General features: G+C 37.4%; 2 protein-coding genes across 4 annotated transcripts in view; one reads left to right on the top strand and one right to left on the bottom strand.

The window, feature by feature from the left end:
- Nucleotides 1–8,551, top strand: part of LOC113409535 (upstream-binding protein 1-like) — a 48,849-nt gene extending 40,298 nt beyond the window's left edge. For 2 of the 3 annotated variants that reach the window (XM_026663566.2, XM_026663565.2), the window contains 5 exons: nt 1,163–1,253; nt 2,039–2,151; nt 4,524–4,666; nt 5,755–5,806; nt 8,053–8,551. In XM_026663566.2, the coding sequence (XP_026519351.1) occupies nt 1,163–1,253; nt 2,039–2,151; nt 4,524–4,666; nt 5,755–5,806; nt 8,053–8,090 (437 nt within the window). In that variant the 3' untranslated portion in view covers nt 8,091–8,551. Of the gene's footprint in view, nt 1–1,162; nt 1,254–1,428; nt 1,504–2,038; nt 2,152–4,523; nt 4,667–5,754; nt 5,807–8,052 lie in introns of those variants that run through there. The other variant, XM_026663567.1, reaches the window with a different exon arrangement.
- Nucleotides 8,552–11,796: 3,245 nt separating this feature from the next.
- Nucleotides 11,797–15,044, bottom strand: part of LOC113409512 (F-box/LRR-repeat protein 2-like) — a 69,069-nt gene continuing 65,821 nt past the window's right edge. The window contains exons 12-13 of the mRNA XM_026663528.1: nt 13,848–14,060; nt 11,797–12,638 (exon numbers count right to left, since the gene is read on the bottom strand). Of these exons, the coding sequence (XP_026519313.1) occupies nt 12,531–12,638; nt 13,848–14,060 (321 nt within the window). The 3' untranslated portion in view covers nt 11,797–12,530. The remainder of the gene's footprint in view (nt 12,639–13,847; nt 14,061–15,044) is intronic.

Genomic DNA, 15,044 nt, shown 5'->3' with positions numbered 1-15,044 from the left:
TTCCTCTGCCAAGATGGAGCTGAATTTTCAGAATATGCCCTCAGTGACATCTGTATAACCTCACTGTCTTCAATAGATTTGCAGAGGGGCACAGGCCTTAAAATCAGAATTCAATGCACTATTCTGTTGCACAAGAAAGAAATTGAATTGAACATGTTATGTTACCGCTGTGTTGGCTCTACAAGGATAAAAAAATTTGTCACGTAAGCTGAACTGACTGAATACACCGTAGGATGCAGACGTGTCTATTAGAAAGGTGCCATTTTTGCATAATCACTTTTCAGAGTAGAACTGCACTTAATATTGTAGTCTTTTTATTGGTTGGCATATGGTAGAAATAGTTATTCCTCTGTAAATGTGGCTCTTGATACCATTTGTGAGACTGTGCTTTGGTAACTGACTCAAATTAGAGAAGGTTGGAGGTGAAGTGGACATCAGCTGATCTTGTGGCACAGCAATACATGTTGCCAGAACTTGGTAAATATATGCTGAAGCCCTACTCTCTCAGGTTCTTGATGCAGCTAACATATGGACATAGAGCAACTGTGATGGGTGTCAGAGGAACTTCTTTTTCATCCAAATTTTCTGATATGCACAATCTTTCTAGGGAACAGCAATGTAACCAGAGCATTTTCAGTGCGCACAGTCTAGGATAAAGTGTCCCAAAAGCTATACTGTAATATAAGGATCAGCAGGCTGTGATAAACCAACACTTCTATGGGTGTATTTTTTTCCTCCATTTTGCATCTGACTGAAACACATTAGCCCAGGTGTAAATCTCTTAATCTTGTCTTAAGCCAGTTAAACTATGATTTATCTATAGAGCAGTCTAATATTTTTAAACCATTTTTACTAAAACAGGTGACACTTTGCAGTCACATTACCTGATTTTCAAAGGTGTTGAATTAAGCTGGAGGTAGGGGTGCTACTTTCTCTGAAAATCAGGTAATTATTTCTTAGTGTTAGCAAGTACTTGTGTGTTTTGCAGGAGCGTTATCAAAATAATCTTTTAGTCTTTGTTTGCTGTCGGTGTTTATCTTGCAGAGTTGCATTGTTTTTCAAGGGCCAATTTTGTAACTTGTTTTTAATGAATATTGGATTCTTTTGAACTTCTTTGTCCTAAAAGAAACTAGCTAAATCCTGCTCTTCTGAATTTCTCCAGGTGCTGATTTATTAAAGCTGACAAGAGAGGACCTGGTACAAATCTGTGGTCCGGCCGATGGCATTCGGCTATATAATGCACTGAAATCCAGGTAAAATGCCAAGTTTACATTTAAGTGTTTTTGTTCAATCACAGTAATGTGCCTTTCTTAGAATAGGGGATTTGGGAGATATGAATTGAGAATTAGGTTGGCATATGCCTGTTTAGCTGTCTCAGGAGTTGGCAGTAATGTGCTCAAAAGAAGACTGTTTTGTGTACACCTTCAGGGCAGGCTACAGATATGATGCAGGCACTGATGAGTTCAAAGGTAGACTGTAAGACTGGTAGCAATGCAGTTGGGCAGATACTGATTTCTTGAAGACGGATGGGTTTGTTGCCAAGAGACAAAACTTCTCATTTAGGTGAGCTATAAAGAACCTAAATTTTTTGAGGTCATGGCTGCTAAATAATAAATACAGAATTCTAATTACAAATGAAACTGATAATACATATTTAGTAACATACTGTCTTTATAAGAGATGTAATTATTGCTATTCAGTAGCTGTGTTCCAGGATTCCATTGTAAGCAAGTCTTGTGTCAGTGATTTTAAAATTGTTGAATTAATTTTTAAATTTAAATTTTACCAGCATCTGGCAGACCATCTCAATGGTTCTGAGACTAGATCATTAGATTAAGCCACTGGTGATAATTTGTATGAGGTGTGTGTGTGTGTGTGTGTGGTTTTTTTTTTTTTTTTAAATAGCTTGTAAAGCAGCAAAATTTTAAGTATATTGTTAATGCAAGGCAACTGAAATAAGATTGATCTAAATCATTCATACCGTTTTTGGGCAAGTGTGTTTATTTTTAAAATTATATGTATCCTTTGTAAATTGCAGGTCTGTTAGGCCCCGTTTAACAATCTATGTCTGCCAGGAGCCATTGAGGAGCATACAACTGGAAAGGCAGCAAGATGCAACCAATGGTGGTAACAGCAATGGTGCAATATATGGTATGATCATACAGTGCTCTTTTTATGACTTACTAAGCAATGAAAGGTTTGAAATAAACACGTGAGGAGGAAAAAGAGGAGCTGAGAATAGATTTTTCAATAAAATATAATAGTTTAGACTAATTTATAAACTGCTAGAATTGTGGCTTTACACATAGCATAGCATCAATAAAATTGTATCCAGAAAGTGAATATGCAGAGGAAAGTGGATTAATGGTGACACAGCAGTTTTAGCATTTCAGAGATGAGTGCACTCCTAAGACTTTTAAGCCAGAAGTGGTATATGTGCTTCTATGGTGGAACATATATCACCTTCAAGAATAGAAAATTTAATAAAAAGTAGGCTTTTAAGTGGCTTGAAAAAAATCTAAGGTTTTGTTTTTGTTGCATGGATAATGTAGTTAATGAGCATTCACATGATCCATGGTGGTCTGCCAAGAAATTCACTTTAGGTGAATGTACAACTGTAATTGAAGGAACTTATGTTCATATCCATTTCAATTACTTTTTACTGATAGGACTTTATATACTTGAAATGAAGCTAGTGTGGTTTGGATAAGGAAAAATAGCTGAGGAGTGTATTAAAGGATATGATCTTACTAGTGTGTGTTTGGCAGGGAATGGCTCTATTTCCACCACTACTGAGAACGTAACTGAGTACATTACAGAGCAATCACATTAAAGAACAAGTAAATCCACATTGCTCCTATTATTAGAGCCATTGGAACTACTTGAAGCTAAACTTATCTTGCTCTTTCACTTATGTCAACTTTCTGGAGGGAGAAAGAAGTGAGATTTTTACCCACGAAAGCTTATGCCCAAATAAATCTGTTAGTCTTTAAGGTGCCACCAGACTCCTTGTTGTTTTTGTAGATACAGACTAACACGGCTACCCCCTGATACTTTCTGGAGGGAGTGGAGACTCGCCCTCCCATCAGATTTCCTGGGGAATGACTGAGGATCGTATACCAGCACTTAAATGCTTTCCAGCCAGGAAACTGGGGCAGAGAGGGAGTATCTGTATGGAGTACAGTAGAACCTCAGAGTTACAAACTACCCAATCAACCACACACCTCATTTGGAACCAGAAGTATGCAATAAGGCAGCAGCAGAGACACCCAGCAGAGCTCTCCCCCCCGCCCCTTTCCCCCAAGCAGCAAATACAGTACAGTACAGTTAAATGTAAATTACTAAAAAAACAAAGGGAGAACAGCATTTTTTTCTGCATATTAAAGTTTCAAAGCTGTATTAAGTCACTGTTCAGTTGTAAACTTTTGAAAAAACAACCACAACGTTTTGTTCAAAGTTACAAACAACTTCCATTCCCGAGGTGTTTGTAACTGAGGTTCTATTGTATGTCCTTTTGTTAAATAAGCTAGAACTTCCTCTTGGATAAGTGTAGTTTCTCATTAAATTTGATAATGGCTAACACATCCAAGGTTCAAAATTGCTGTGAAAGGAGAGGGAGGGGCATATGCAAATATGTAACTGCTAGACACTTCTGCCTCTTTTCATTTATTAGAGCATTCCCAGCAACATGTACAGCAAATCCTGACCAAATATTGATCACAGTTGTTAAAGCGATATTGGTATAAAGCTTTTTAATTTTCATCTCTGGGACCCCACAGCTGTATAAATCTGTAAAATTCAAACCCAAGCATTAAGCTGCCCACAGCCATGCTGCTGTTTGGAAAAGAAGAAACTTTGACCATGTTTTATTTTGCTGTACAGTCTCACTTTTACTATCGTATCAAGTTATATAAAATGGAAGGGAGAGATTAAGGCGGAAATCATCTGGGTGGACTCTGTAGAGAGCTTTCTTTGCAAGAAAACTCATGAAGCAAAGTGATTATAGTCTAGTAGTCAAATATATTATCTGCCCTAAAAACAGAATGATAGATAATGTCGTGGATTAAAAGTTTTCCAGTCATTTTTGTAGCAGAACTAAAACCAGTTTTTAAAAGGTAATTTTATACATGATACTGTAAAATCTGTCCTATGGATGCTTTGAAGGTTGTTTCAGTATCAAAACAAATGCAAACTAGCCCTATTCATAGAACTGTGCTGAAAATTGATCGTTCTGATGAGAAATCAGATTGAAGGAAAAGTCATGATCGTTTATGCACATGAATGAAATAGAGAATGGGAAGAATCAGTGTTTGCCAAATAAAGGACAACACTGTAGAAAAAGGTATTCAAGTTTCTAAGAAGGTATTGCAGACCAAGGACAGTCTAAAACAAACAAACAAAAATGGGGGACTTTAAGTGGGGGAATGTAAATTTTACAACCCTACAGGGATGTGTTTTCATCTAAATAGTTATCAATGACAGTATAATTCTTATTCAAAGTAAAAAGCTTTTTTTTCTTATAGTTTATCATGCAATCTACTTAGAAGAAATGGCAGCCTCAGAAGTCACTCGCAAGCTTGCTTTGGTGTTTAATATTCCTTTGCATCAGATTAATCAGGTTTACAGACAGGGTCCTACTGGTATCCACATCCTCGTTAGTGATCAGGTAGCAAATTTTTTTTGTTTAAAAACATTTCTATTGTTTCATTTGCTTTTTTAAATAAATTGTGATTTCAAAACTGACAAGTTTACAAATTAAAGTTGGTAAGTTTTAAGTTAAGAGTTGTGGTTTATTTTAAATCACGTTTGTATCCACACTTTCTTTAGGCAGTTTTCTCTGAGCAGCACTGCTTTTTTCTCTTGCATAGTATGTAGCATATACTTAATGTCTTCTGATAGTTAGAACTTGTGTTTTTCCACAGCAACCGTGTGACTGGAACCAAAGCCATTTTAAATAAATACATTAGATTAAGGTTCTCCTTTCTTCACTCCCAAAGGTCAAAAAGACATTCCATAAAACTCAGAGTAGAATGTGGCTTAACCAGATTCTGGTGAGAGTGGTTATCGTAGTACAAAATTCATTACTGGCAGTATAGTAATGACTAGGGCACAAGGGATCTGAGAGAAGATCCCAGTAGTATATAATATTTGAACATTAATATTTTCATGATGCATGTACATCAATTGTAATACTATGAAGTCTCTACCTTGCAACAGTAAACAAACCATCTAAGAGTTAACTGACACTTTAGTTTGTTTAATTTATCTCTTCCTCACAATTAGTAATTTAGGAATTGAAAGATTATGGGAATGCGATTTACTATGTAGGCAGTTAATTATGAGATGGAATTTGTTTTCTTGACTAGATACATATTGAAGACACATAGTATGTAAGTAGCAAGGTTTAAATACCATTGTTAGCTGCGAATTACTTAAGCAGTTTATGCAGACAGATTCTAGCCACATAATTCTGGGAGCCCTTTAAGTAATGATGTTGTAAATGAAGTATGAATAAATTATGGTTGTACTTATATATTGACATTTTAGTAGCTCCTTTTGGGGAAATCTAGTACATTGTACTAGTATACTTTGTATATAACTACATGTACTGAGAAAAATATTATGAAAATAGTTGCATAGAGTGCCCATTTAGAAATATTTATGGATCACTTTGGCATTCAAATTGCTTAACTGGCTTGCTGGCCTCCTAGATGGTATGAAGTTGGGATTTTAATATCTCCTTTTTCTTTCTAGATGGTTCAGAACTTTCAAGATGAGAGTTGCTTCTTAGTCACCACAATAAAAGGTATATTATTTTTTGTAATAATAAAGATAATTGGCCTAAGTAGCGTCTAGATTTTTAACTAAGAAGCAGAGTTTTGCACCTAGACATGCCAGCAGTGTTGCTTCTACAAACAAGTAACAGTGCAGCCAACTAAAGTAACTTGAGGGAAAGAGGTGGAAACTATTGCTTTCAACCCCAAATTAAGAGATTTTATAATGTGAAAGGTCTAATGCTTTTTCTTTTAGATAAACCTTTAGCTAGAGATTGTTACTTGTTAAATATAAATCCATGCCAGGACAGCTGTCTTGCAAATTTGAGTGAAGTAACCTGATCCACATCTATCCCCAAAATGGCAGTTTAAAACTAACAGTTCACAGGATTTAAGTGTGATTCTATAGCACTGTTTGTATCCGTGCTCACTAGTGTTCGAGATACTCCAATAGTACTTTTAAGTTATATAGGGATGAATTAAAGTTTCAAAGAGAAATATACTACAGTGGGTGATAAAAATTGAAGGTTGCAGCCTTCTATAAAATTTAACTTTTTAGAAAGAATTTGTGTGCAGCTTGATGCAGGACAAATTTCCAAAGGTTAGAGAGCCAACAGATAGAGCATTATTTTAGGTTGGCACGAATCCCTCTTGCGATCTTGGTGTATACGCTATGCTAGCTGGCTGTTCCAATTTACATTTGAATAAAACAAAACAAAAAAATCATTTAGTGGCTGCATATGCTCAGGCTGGCATTACATGCGTACTTCTTCCTGCTTTCCAGCTTGCTTCATCACTAATCCTAGCTTTTAACCTAGTCTCCTCACACTTCCTGGGTTGTTGCTTACATCCCTCAGATGTGTTTTCTAGCTCGTATTCCTTCCATATTTGCGCACGATAGACAATGCCTTACAGCCAATACATAACAAATCCAAATGCCTTGGATTCATCACTCTTACTATATAACACCTTGTGTTATATAGTAAGAGTATTATATACTCTTCACACAGTCAACCTGTGGAACTCCTTGCCTGAGGAGTGAAGGCTAGGACTATAACAGGGTTTAAAAGAGAACCTTCATTAATTTATCTAGTTAAGTCCATTAATGGCTATTAGCCAGGATGGGTAAGGAATGGTATCCCTAGCATTGCCTGTTAGGTTCACTCCCTCTGGGGCACTTGGCATTGGCCACTGTCGGCAGACAGGACGGACCCTTGGTCTGACCCAGTATGGCCGTTCTCATGTTAAATTTTATTTGGAGGGGGTCTCTTAACCTCATACCAGGAGATTTGTGTCTTTGGCTTGTCATTAATCAAATCTTTGTTACATTTAGATCTTATGGCTAAAAATAAAAAATAGTAGCAGGCATCTACCATAAATCCAGCTTTTCCCAAAAATTTTTGTGGTGTTGAGTTTCTGTAAATAGTCACTAATTTCTACTCCTAGTGAATCTGCACTTTTTCTACAGATATAAAAATTGTTTTGAAAAATATTTTTTAGAAGTTCAGTTTGGCTTCAGCAGCTATTTACTGCAGTTGTTTCAAAAGGCCCACTGCTTTATCTGCATCCTGATGTTCTGGGCTACAGGACAGATGGCTTTCTATCTATATATTCACACACTTGTTTTGCTGATTTACCTGCTTTATTCTAGGATAACTAATCCATTTGCTAATGTTACTATAGACCACCAGAGAATAACACTATACAATCTACTGAATTTACTTGAAAAAACTTGACAATTTAAAATAACCCCAAATCGTTTCATGCGGATTCTATTGTTCATCAGTTTTGTGAAGCACAGCATTATAGAGCAGATGAGATTTAAGGATAAAGCACTAAAAAAAGCTTCAACTGGAGTTGCAGGGGACCCTTTGGTTCTGTGTCAGAACTGATGAAAGAGATCAAAAACAGGAAAGTAGGAGGGATTGCATGAATTGAAATGGGAACAAGGAAGTTCTAGAAATAAACGTAGCAAAGCAAGTGTCTAGATATTTAAAATTAAATTCAAGATAATTTGAGCTTAATTTATTAGCGAGTCAGTGTTGTTGGAAAGTGGTGCAGAATGTGTTATGCTGGGAAAGTTCGCTGTTTTTATTCCAAAAAAGGTCAGGTAGTCATATGATAACACAGTATCAAATTAGTAGTAAAAAGTTTTGCTTTTCAATATGAGCTTCAAGAACTTACATGAATTTTAGATTGTTCTATCTTCAGTGGCTGGGGTCTTGGGTAAAGGGATGCCATTCTTTCATATAAACCTGTCCCTTTTTCTTCTCTGCAGCTGAAAATGGTGAAGGTTTCCATATAATTCTGAAGTGATGGCATAGAGAGAGGTGTGTGTATATATACTGGACTGATATTCCAATGCAGAATGAAGTCATGCTTAATGACGATGAAGAACATCCAAAAACTCTTAGGATTGGACTTCACCATATAAAATGTTTCATATTGAAAACACGAGACCTTTCTAATGAGCTGTTTGATAGGTGAACTTTCTTATCACTGCCATAGCTAAGTGTCCTCATAAGAGGTATAATGCCATGACAGCCTATGTACAGGCATGGAAGACAATATAAGCAAAGGTGCTTGCCCTTTATTGAAATAAGGCAAATTATGGCCAGTAGATACAGTTTCTAGAAGCAGTATTGCTTTCCTATTATACTGTGTCCAGTTTGGAGATGAATGTAAACTTATTCTGGGGCATTTACCTTTCTGTGCCAGTTTGTCTATTACTTGCTTGTACCTTATGCTGATTTTATTTTTTGTTAGCAGAGCACATAGTAATCTGTGTGGAGACGAGTAGTTAAGATGATAGTGATCAGGTTGTTTGGGTCTTTTGAGAGTAAAGCTGTCAAAACAGCTTCCTTGTGTAAATTGTGTATAAGAGTGTACGTAAGAAATGTAAATGCCAGAATAGGATTTTAATAAGTCCTAGCCAGATGCAATATATGCATGCAGCAAACTGCATTATCGACAGTACCTTATTGAAAGGATTAACATAAATCCTGTGGGGTACGAAGTAATTGTTTTGCTTTTAACAAATTTAATGGAAAAGAATTGCCTATGCATCCTTAATTTTTAGTTTCCAGTTTCTCTAAGAAGCACTGCTGCAGGGTTTTGTTTGTTTGTTGTTTTTAACCCCACCATTTTAAAAAGCAAAAAACTGCCAGTAATAATGAGGGTTTTCCTGAGGTGGTGGGAGAGAATTGTGCGAACAAGGAAATTTGACCCACTGGCACCAAGGGGCTACAACATAGCTTTAAATACTGTCAATTACATTGCTCAAGAAACACTAAATATACACCACTTTAGTAGCAGGTATGTCTTTCTATAATCACTCTTTATGGGCAGGTATCTTGACCTTTTCTGTGATTTCTTTATTCTCAGATTGATTCTGTAAATTTTTTTTTTTACAGTGCCTCTTCCATATGACCTAATACTTATCTTTTGAAATAAGCAATGTGCTTTTCAAAATTGAATTTTTCCTTGAAATTGTCAAATGTATGGCACTGCAATTCAGACATTTAATATTAATGTCCACTTATGAGTTTATTAATTTTTTCAAAGGCAGAAAAACCCCCTTTAACTCACAGTATCCCCCCTCCCTTTAAATCAGTTTGAAAGTTTTGAATGCTGTAGTGCAGGGGTCGGCACGCAGCTCGCCAGGGTAAGCACCCTGGCGGGCCGGGCCAGTTTATTTACCTGCTGACGCGGCAGGTTCGGCCGATCGCGGCCCCCACTGGCCGAGGTTTGCTGTCCGGGCCAATGGGGGCGGCGGGAAACCGCAGCCAGCACATCGCTCACCCGCGCTGCTTCTCGCCGCCCCCATTGTCCCGGGATGGCGAACCGCGGCCAGTGGGGGCCACGATCAGCCGAACCTGCCGCGTCAGCAGGTAAATAAACTGGCCCGGCCCGCCAGGGTGCTTACCCTGGCGAGCCGCGTGCCAAATGTTGCTGACCCCTGCTGATGTGCTAAGTGCGAAATCATTTATAGAGAACAAACTACTGGAAAATGCTACTTTGATATTTTTTAATTCCTTCTTTAGCTGGGTTAAGTGCTTTCCAAGAAAGCCTTTCTAAAGCTCTAGCAATTCTGCAAACTTAAATATTTTTCTTTCCTGTTTTTCTACCCTGATCAAATAGAATTTTGTAGACTTAAGTTCGAGTTTCTTCTGCCTATAAATTGTTCATCTTTCAGTATTGGTTGGGTCTTAATAGTTTATTGAACTGACAATTGTCATTTCACCTCAGCACCATTCTCAAATCCCAAATGTTTTTTATAAAAGTGGAAAAATCCTTGATTGGAAAGTATCCAACTAGTTATCTAATTTTAAAGGAATTGTATAGTAGTTTGTCCAGCTCACTTGAAATTGGAATTAAATTATGGCACCAGCAAATTGCTTTTGTTTTAAGATGTACACATTTCAATTTAAGTATAATAAATGTTTTTCAATAATTTTGTAAATGTGCTTATTTTTCTGCTAAAATAGAATTAACATTGTTGTAGAAGTAATGCATTTCAGAGCAGATAAGTCAGCTCCCCCAGCAATATTTTAGAAAACAAATTGAAAAAACTCAATTTCAGCTTGACAAAAACCATACTTTTTTTTGAGTGAAATATTAATGGCTTGCAGTGCTCCTTAATTTTTGAAATCAGTGAAACAGAAGTTCAAGTAAATATTAGCTGATGGTTTATTTGTTTCCTATATCATTTTTCTTAGTGTAAGCATATGTTAAATTTTGGTTTTTGTACAACTTTAATGCCATAAAAACCTCACAATAAGATCCATAAAAATGAGCCAAACCTAAGGCAACACACAACTACTCATTCTGACAAGTTGCACTGAGTTCACATTTAATTTTGGTCTTCCCCTAATGTTCTGCTAAGAAAATTGTATAAATCCAAATTTCTAAGTGGGAATCTTGGTAATAGAAGTGTATTCATAATATGAAAATTAATCCAGGAATTTTTGCTGTTGCTACAAAGCTGAACTACCAAAGTTTAATACTAAGTCTTTATACCGTATTCATATAGATTTTTAGCAGCTTAAGTTTGCAGATCTGCAGCTGTAAAAAGCTGCCTTACATTTTCACATTAACTTTTTAAAACATGTAGTTCTAAACATTCCAGATTAAGAGTTTTAAGGGTGCAGTGTAAATGTACACACTGCCATCTGAATCCAGTTATGTTTTGCCAACAACTTAGACATTCCCCATAATGGTAAGGTAATATTTCCAGTATGTGTGGCTTATTAGAGCTTTTGTCAAATGACATTACATCATTTTCAGGATTTAAACACTATATCAGTTGACCAGTCTTTTTTTAAGCCCAAGATATTTTCCTTTAAAGGGTTACTGTTGAGCCTGGGTAAGTGAGTATACAGAGGCTGTGCACACCAACCATTTATTTAGGTGGCTTAATATAAAAATGTAGCTCCCCCTTAGACATTCAGATTTCACTCTCCTTTGTAGAAGGCTTAAATCTACAGCTGAAATTCTGTCCCTACTGATGTCAATGAGGCCAGGATGTCACCCTCCCATATTTAAAACCATTAATACCTTTAACCTTTTTTTTAATTGTCATGTTGAATGTTCAGTTTTTAAAGGAACAGAAACCACTGCTTGTTCAGGGTCTCAACCATGTCAACTACATTAAATTATTTAGCCCAGGGGTTTTCAACCTTTTTTCATTTGCAGACCCCTTTATCAACCAGGGATCCCAGACTATTCAGATTTCCAACCACTCAGCTCATTGGTTAGGGTACTGGCCGAAGATGCAGGAGCCCAGCATTCAATTCCTTGCTCTGTCTCACAGATTTAGGATCTGACCTAGGCAAAGTAAGTAAACTGTTTTTTTTTTAAAAAGGCAGTAATACCCCCCAGAGCTTCTGTTTAGGCTAAATATATTAAATACCATGACAATGAGGGAAATCTAAGTACCATACATATATATTCTTTCAGCCACTATAGTAAACAGCTCTACCTACTCAGCTAGAGCATATAAAAAGACCTTGTGTGTACAGGGCACAAACTGCTATACCTTTCTTATCCTAACCTACTTGGTAACACTTAAGACTCTTTAGAGAAATATTCTATACAGACCATTCAACAATGTGAGGAGTGCTCTTTTGTATATAACAAAGTTCAAATTAAATAGTTTTCTAGAGGTATACTACCTCTTAACATGCTGGGAGTTTTTGTAGAAATTAAATAAAGCTGTAGCAAAATAGGAAGCTATTTTTCATTATTACTTTCCCTTTTTTGGTCAACTTCTGCTAAAGCTGATTTGTCCTTAAACCTGATGATGTAATTGGTTATGTGTATTGTACAACAGCAGTTTGGACTCACATGCTTAAGAGACCCTGAATTTTTTTTACACTAAAGAATGCTTACAAATAGGAACTAATATTCAGGTTTAGTGAGGCTTATAGTGTTGGGGCTGTCACTGAGCATCTACAACTCTGAAATACCCCAGTCCACATTAGCAAATGGTACTATGATTGTCATATCAACAGCAGGGATGATGGAGTAGATGTAATCAAAAAAACAAAAAAAGCATCAGTTACTCCACATCCACATGTAACATTAAGACTTTTTACCTGCAAAAACACCTTTCTTGAGTCAGTACCAGCACAAAATTGGATGACTGCGACATCACTCCTATGGCAGTTAAGAAACTGACACTCTGCAAGCCACTTGCAGTCTGATTTTGTTTCCATAATTAAAGGAATCTTTCTTCCTCTGCTGATGCTCCTACTGTCAAAGAATAATGCAGCACCTGCAGAGTCGCTGTCGACTACCTCCTACAGAAGGAGGAGGGGTGACTGGAGCAAAGTAGGCATGAACTTTCACATCAGGTAAGTGAGCCTGTAGATGAAAATTCAAATGAAAAATGTAACCCAGAAGTACGAAAAGCAAAACCAAACTATTGCTGACATCACACTACTGTCAAAGCTTTTCTTCCTGCTCATATTATCTATATATAGGGCATCCAGGCAAGCCATGGCTTAACCTGCATTACCTAAATGCCAAGTCCCAGTGCTTATGTCCAGCAAAACTGGAAAAGTTATGGCATAGGAGTAATATTTAAGCATAGGAGAGCAATGTAATAATCTAGAACCTGGCCATTCACTCATCCAAAAGCTACCACCTTAAATCTCAGTGACTGACTCCTTTCTGTTGAACTGGTATTTACACTGCTGATGTGGGCTGGCTAACTTTCATTCTGCTGTTAATCACTAGAGGGTGGATTTCTTGCCAGTGAAGAAACAGAAGCAAGACTTAATTATACATCTCCCGTACAACCATTCTTTCCCCAGGCTTGCCTCAGCCTTGAAATCAGCAGGGAAGGGAGTGGTGGTACCTTCAGCAGTTCCTGCAAGGGAGAGAGGCAGACTTCATCAGTGCAAAGTGATTAATTTGAAAGTGAACTAGCACAGCATTACTGTGTCCGTGGATCAGTGCTATGCCCTAAATGCTGCCACGTGTTCAGCAGAAAAGTTCTGTGCTTAAAACACAGGGAGTTACATAGAGGAGGGGAGACTGATCCTGCAAGGGCAGGGGATGTTAGGTCTGCTGTTACTAGGTAGATCCACAGGCCTAACTGCCCCTACTACCCAAGTGTCCTATACTTTATTATATCTACATTGTAATGAGGATGCATGGTTGGTAGAATTTAAAGAATTCTACAGTCCTACAAAAACACAACCCACCTTTAAAAAACCCTGAGGGAATGGGAAACAAACATTAGGAACTAAACAGAGCTCCCCAGCTGGAATCCACATCAGTGGGAGAAAAGATCAGCATGGACAATTATTCTGATACCAACTGTAGCTTGGACTATAAATGGGATTAGGCACTGGGTGGTGATTTTTGATCATATACCCAGGGTAGTTCTGATGCCTAAAGTTGGGGGTCTTCTAAAGTACGTTAACCAACATCCTTAGTTTTCATCCTACCTTCCCTTGCTTTGGGCTATCTGTTAAGCTACTGTAAGTGTATCCAATACGTCTCCCTTGATTGCACAAATGACGGTCTTTCCCAAAGCTGAATCTTTAAAAAACACAAGACACATACTCTTATTCTTTTGATTCCTGCTCGCGTGACTTGCTGACAGTCATATAACTCAATTCTCTCCAAACTGTGGCAGTTCTCTAGGTGCTCCAGGGTCACATCGGTGATAAGAAGACAATTGTCTAACTCTAGGACCTGGAGCCTTTCATGACCACAGGTACTGTTGCTCAGATGCAGAATCCCATCATCTGTGATCAGTTCACAGTGAGATAAGCTCTACAAGACAAAAGGACAATGAAATGTTTCATTCCACTCTTTTTTTTTTAAATTATGTCCCGTGCAAAAGATCAGGACTAAGAACAACCTCAAGCGACTTTGTATTTGGATTACCATGTTCAAAATACTTGTACTGTTAGTGCCATTTCATTACTAATCCTTTTGCAGAAGCAAAGAGGCATATTTAAAGTGCTATCTCCTTACACCTGAAGGGCAGGAGAAGCAGCTGCCAAAAGGAGCAGCTTAGGGTTGCAGCACTTAAATGACACTCAGAATGACACACTTAAATCATAATTTGACTTCATCACTACAGCCCCAGGACAGGCACTTTTGTAGCAATGGCCAAACTCAGCACTGTGCTCTCTAGAGATGTAGAAATCCAATTATGTTGTTACACAGCTCAATTTACTGAAAATAAGGGGCAAAATTACACATTTGCAATGCCAGATGCTGACTTTAGAAAACTAAGAGGAGAGACATGATATTCTCCCAGAACATTCTTTACTCTTACAGACCTGCAATTATACAATCTATGTATGAAGAACAATAATAGCTTGATTTTTCTGCAGTGCTAAACTCACTTCAGCAGGAGTTACGGGCACCTCACTACCTCTGAAAAATCAGATCTTACATTCAAAACTGCTAGATTTCTTGCAGAATAAGTTACCTATACCGTTGGGTGTCTGTGATATGCCACATGAACACTGCAGGCATGTATTAGTGCATACTCTGGATCCATGCAAGCAATCACCTCAAAGACCCAGGTACTATGCTGAATTAACTGCTTTTTTGGGAGAGTGTGTTCCTCAGCCTTTTGTTTTAGCCTTTATTTACTTATAAAACTAATGTTTTTTCACCAAGGACTTATTGACACAGGCTTTATACTGAAGGTGGTAAGAGTAGGTTTAAGAATTGTATTTCAAGCATTCAAAGCACTGACAATGTAGAACCAATGTGAATGAAATTGTTTTTAGTTATCCTGTA

This window comes from Terrapene carolina, unplaced genomic scaffold (assembly GCF_002925995.2).
Source record: "Terrapene carolina triunguis isolate 2854851 unplaced genomic scaffold, T_m_triunguis-2.0 Scaffold33723, whole genome shotgun sequence".
Taxonomy (NCBI): Eukaryota; Metazoa; Chordata; order Testudines; family Emydidae; genus Terrapene; species Terrapene triunguis.
Note: the sequence above shows the minus strand (reverse complement) of the source record. Positions and strands in the feature narration are given on the sequence as shown.